This window comes from Nyctereutes procyonoides, unplaced genomic scaffold (genome assembly GCF_905146905.1).
Source record: "Nyctereutes procyonoides isolate TBG_1078 unplaced genomic scaffold, NYPRO_anot_genome, whole genome shotgun sequence".
In the NCBI taxonomy this organism is placed as follows: domain Eukaryota; kingdom Metazoa; phylum Chordata; class Mammalia; order Carnivora; family Canidae; genus Nyctereutes; species Nyctereutes procyonoides.
The window spans coordinates 793087-797978 of record NW_026575112.1 but is presented as its reverse complement, the minus strand read 5'-3'; the positions used below and the strand labels follow the sequence as shown (position 1 = coordinate 797978).

The 4892-nt window shown below is 34.9% G+C and overlaps 1 protein-coding gene across 1 annotated transcript; it reads left to right on the top strand.

Moving 5' to 3' along the window:
• Window positions 1-565: 565 nt before the first annotated feature.
• On the top strand, window positions 566-1501 carry LOC129514950 (olfactory receptor 5L1-like). The gene has a single exon (XM_055333642.1). The coding sequence runs from the start codon at window positions 566-568 to the stop codon at window positions 1499-1501; it is 936 nt and encodes a 311-aa protein (XP_055189617.1).
• The last annotated feature ends 3391 nt before the right edge of the window (window positions 1502-4892 follow it).

Below are 4892 nucleotides of genomic sequence, written 5' to 3'. Positions count from 1 at the left end.
GAGCCACCCAGGTGCCACTCAAAGTATATTTTAACTCTCTTGTTTCATAATTCAAAATTTAAAGTTTTTTTGTGAGCCACAAACCTCAAAAACTTGGTCACACTTTTCCAAAATGGACTATTAGAAACCTTTGTTTCAAACTTCTGTTCCTGATACGCTCAAATAAAAAAAAATGTTTTAGAGAATCACAGTAGGTGTCACTGGGCTGGATAGAGCTTATTAAGATTCTGCAGAGAACAGAGCTAATTTCTGTGGGGTTTGGAAATATATCACTGAATCTATTTTATCTTCTATCAAACAACTTAATCATTTCAATGTTCTGTGATAGGTAAAAGTTGGTTCATTAAATTTTTCTACTGTTGCTGAAGTCAATTTTGATCAGTGGGATCGACTGAGACATTTAACATTTTGAATTAACAACTGTGTTTCTGTTCTATCTTATAAATACAGTATTTGATATCAATGTTATACATTTCTGAAGTTAATATTAGCTCATTTTTGTCCTCCCATTTTAGAAGACACAAAAGCTTAACATTTAGTTCTGTAAGGCTAACATATGGCAGAAATGGGGGAAGAGAACTGCACCAGTGTGACAGAGTTCATTCTGCTTGGATTAGCAGATGCCCCAGAGCTGAGAGTCTTCCTCTTCCTGCTGTTTCTTCTCATCTATGGAGTCACGGTTTTGGGAAATCTGGGCATGATCGCAGTGATTCAGGTCAGCTCTCAGCTTCACACTCCCATGTACTTTTTCCTCAGCCACTTGTCCTTTGTGGATTTTTGCTACTCCACGATCATCGTGCCAAAGATGCTGCCCAATATCTTAAACAGGGACAAAGCCATCTCCTTCCTCGGTTGCATGGTGCAGTTCTATTTATTTTGTACTTATGCAATCACTGAGGTCTTCCTGTTGGCTGTGATGGCCTATGACCGCTTCGTGGCCATCTGCAACCCACTGCTGTACATGGTCACCATGTCCCGGAATCTCTGTATGGAGCTGGTGTCCTGCTGCTACCTCTGTGGGACGGCCTGTTCTCTGATCCACTTGTGTTTAGCCCTTCAGATCCCATCCTATAGATCAAATGTGATTAACCACTTCTTTTGTGATCTACCCCCTCTCTTATCTCTTGCTTGCTCTGATGTCACTATGAATGAACTGTTGCTGTACATCGTGGCCACCTTCAACGAGCTCACCACCATCCTGATCATCCTCACCTCCTATTTGCTGATTCTCATCACCATCCTGAGGATGCGCTCTGCAGAGGGAAGACGCAAAGCCTTTTCCACCTGTGCCTCCCACCTCACAGCCATCCTTGTCTTCCATGGAACGATCCTTTTCATTTATTGTCGGCCCGGTTCGGGCAACAGTATGGATGCTGACAAGGTGGCCACGGTGTTCTACACCATAGTGATTCCCATGCTGAACCCCCTCATCTATAGTCTGAGGAATAAGGATGTGAAAGAAGCTCTCAGAAAAGTGGTGAGCTCCAAAATATTTTCCTAGAAAATCTTTTCTTAGCAGGACTCAGAGCCCCAAAGTGGAGGCTGGTGGACACGTGGGTTGTAATGTTGGAGTGGAGGGAAGAGCCAGGATGTAGGTGGTTCTGAGTGATCCTTTTTAATTCACTTGCCTTTGTGCCTCTTCAATTTGCTTCCAGGTTAGGACTGACCACGTTTCAAACTTGAAGCCTACTTCTTTGCTTTCCTTCAATCTAGTGTCTTAACTGGATATGAGTAATGCGTTCTTTAGATGCATTTAGTTTGCTCTAAAACGTCATGAAATTAATGAAGAACACTTGAGGATAACACTTTCTTTCAGTACCTATTATGGAACTTTGGTCTTTTCCAAAGTTGAATTTTTCCTAGTTTACAATGAAGTACACATCTTTGTCCAATAGTTTATGTACAGAATGAGATTTCCACATGGATATGGGTCTATGATATGCTTGTATCTTTTTTTAAGATTTATTGCCTATTTCTTGTTTTTGTTATTATATTTGCTGCTGTTGCAATGTCCAGTGATTTGGGAACTTCAGATATGATCTCATTTGAAAATATGGAGATGGTACTAATGATGACTTCCCATGAATGTTAGGAAAATTAAATTAAATGTCATATGCAAAGAGACTGGAATGATTTCTGGGACACAATTATTTCCTCACTGTTCCTCTTTCTCTCCTCCTCCCTGTCTTATATTTCATATTTACTGTCTGTTTCATATATATACACACATATATAGGAGTATGGATATATTACATATAATGCATATAAATAAAATATATAATATAAATATAAATAAATAGGTACATTTATATATATAAAATCTCTACACAGAGATATACTTGACACAGTGAGTAACCATTTCCATGGTATCTACATTTCTGACTTAGGTCCCTTGCCACACTTTATTTTTTTTTGCTTGTTTATTTATTTTGAATCTTCATCCTAACTCTCCTTTGTGGAAAAATGCTGTCACTGCTAAGAGGAATTTCAACCTTTTTGTAGAACACACGAATATTTCATTTTCAAGCCAAATTATGGAAGGAGCCCAAATGTCCTTCACCTGAATAATGGACAAAGAAAATATGGTATACACATATAATGGACTATTACTCAACCATCAGAAAAGATGAAATCTTGCCATTTACCATGATGCAGATGAAACTAGAGAGGATTATGCTAAACAAAATAAGTCATCGGAGAAAGAAAAATACCATATGATTTCACTCATATGTGGTTTTAACAAACAAAACAGGTGAACATAGGGGAAAAAAAGGAGATTCAAACCAGAAAACAGACCCTTAACTATAGAGAATAAATTGAGGGTTGCTGGAGGGGGGGTTATAAAATGGGTGATGGTTATTAAGAAGAGAGGGAAAGAGAGAATCTCAAGTTGACTCAGTAGTAAGAACAGAGCCAGATTTGGGATTCAGTCCTAGAACTCTGAGATCATGACCTGAGCCTATATCAAGAGTATATAGCTTAACTGACTAGGCCAACCAGATGTCTCTTAAATGTGTTTATAAATTAACAGTCATTTTTAATTATAATCTAAACAAATAAGTAATCAAACCTAAATTATTGTGAGAGTTAGGAAGGATTTATTTTTTCTAGTACTAGTACTATTTATTATAAGATGGCCAAATAGATATGGGTTCCTAATTTTCACAAATTTTATGACATCATGTTTATCTTTTTTTCTTTTTTATGTTTATCTTTTTTTACCATTAGTTTTGCTTGATATACTTATATATCTTTTGTTCTGTACTCCATTTATGGATAAATACCAAATTAGTTCAGAAAATTATTAAGAGAAAAAATACTAGCTGTTTTTGTTGAGGATAAAATACAAACTGCACAATAATGCTTTATTGCTTAATGAAACAATTTGGAAAGGTGATGTGATTTTAAATTTATACTAAGAAATTAAAATGAACTTCATTTCAGAAATTTTGATATATATTATATCCCACATTATTTTACATAATCACATATATGACACTGCCTTCCTTTAAACATTGTCACTTACTTGATTTGAACTCAACTTGGAACACTTGTAGAAAAGTATCAGAAATGTTACATTGCTCCTGATTGGTGTCAATGATGAAAATGAAAATCAACTAAGAAATTTTAATAGATGCTTCCTAATGTTTGCAAAGAAATTTAGGTCTTTAAATAACTACATAAGAAAAGAAGAAAACTCTTAAAACTAGATGCTTCAATTCCACATTAAGAAACTAAAAAAAAAAAAAAAGTAGAAGAACAAAGGAAGCTTTTTACAGACTAGAACACAAGCCAATTAAGTAGGAAGATGAAAAAAGAAATGGATGAGTTTGTACTGTGAAAAGACTAATATAATTGAGAAAATTTTAGCTAGAATTGCTAAGAAAACAAGAAACAAGAAATAAAATTTGCACAATCATTAAGGATAGCAAACCTGAATAAATTAAAATGAGTGTAATGAATAGTATAAACAATTTTGTACCAACAATTTAGTCAACTTAGATGATACAAACTCAAAAATGATCAATTTACCTAACCTGACAATTGAAGGAGCAGAAAATCTGAATGGATATGTAATGATAAATTCAATTTGTAATGAAGATATTCCCTCATTCCCCCTACCAATATCCAGACACAGATTGCTTCATCAGTTGCTTTTTCTAAATAAGTTTATGAGCAATATCACCAATTATTAATTACTTCATTTAGAAGATAGAATACATGAGGCTCTTTCCAGTTCCTGTGAGTATGCCAGTATTGCCCTGACACCAAAGCCAAACAAAGACAACTTAGGAAAGAAAACACAAACCAATATTCCTCATGGATATAAATACAAGAATTCTCAACAAAATATTCTATCCAATAGCAAAATAAAATAAATGGAATAAAACATATAAAAGCATTATGAACAATGATTAAGTGAAATTTATCCCAGAAATGAAGGTTGGTTGAACATAGGAAAGACAATGCAATACATCACTTACATAGAAAAAAAGGCAACGAAAATCACATGGTCACCTTAGAGGTACAGAAAAATTATCTGACATCAATCAACACCCATTCAAGTCAAAACTTACCAGTAAGGTAGAAATGGAAGAAATTACACTAATCTATGCAGGATGCCTACTCTCAGTGCTCACAGACAGATTGAGAGATTAATAGATTGGTAAATATACATAGAAAGATAGATACACAGATTAATAAATCAATCAGTCCACCAATTGGACATCAAGATATGATTAAATTGTTTTTATTCACATTATCCATGATTCTTTAAGAAGAAAATCCTAGGCAATTCTCACACACACACACACACACACACACACACACACACACACAGACATGCATGCACTCACCCTACTAGAAGTATTAGGATGAAAAAATGAATTCAT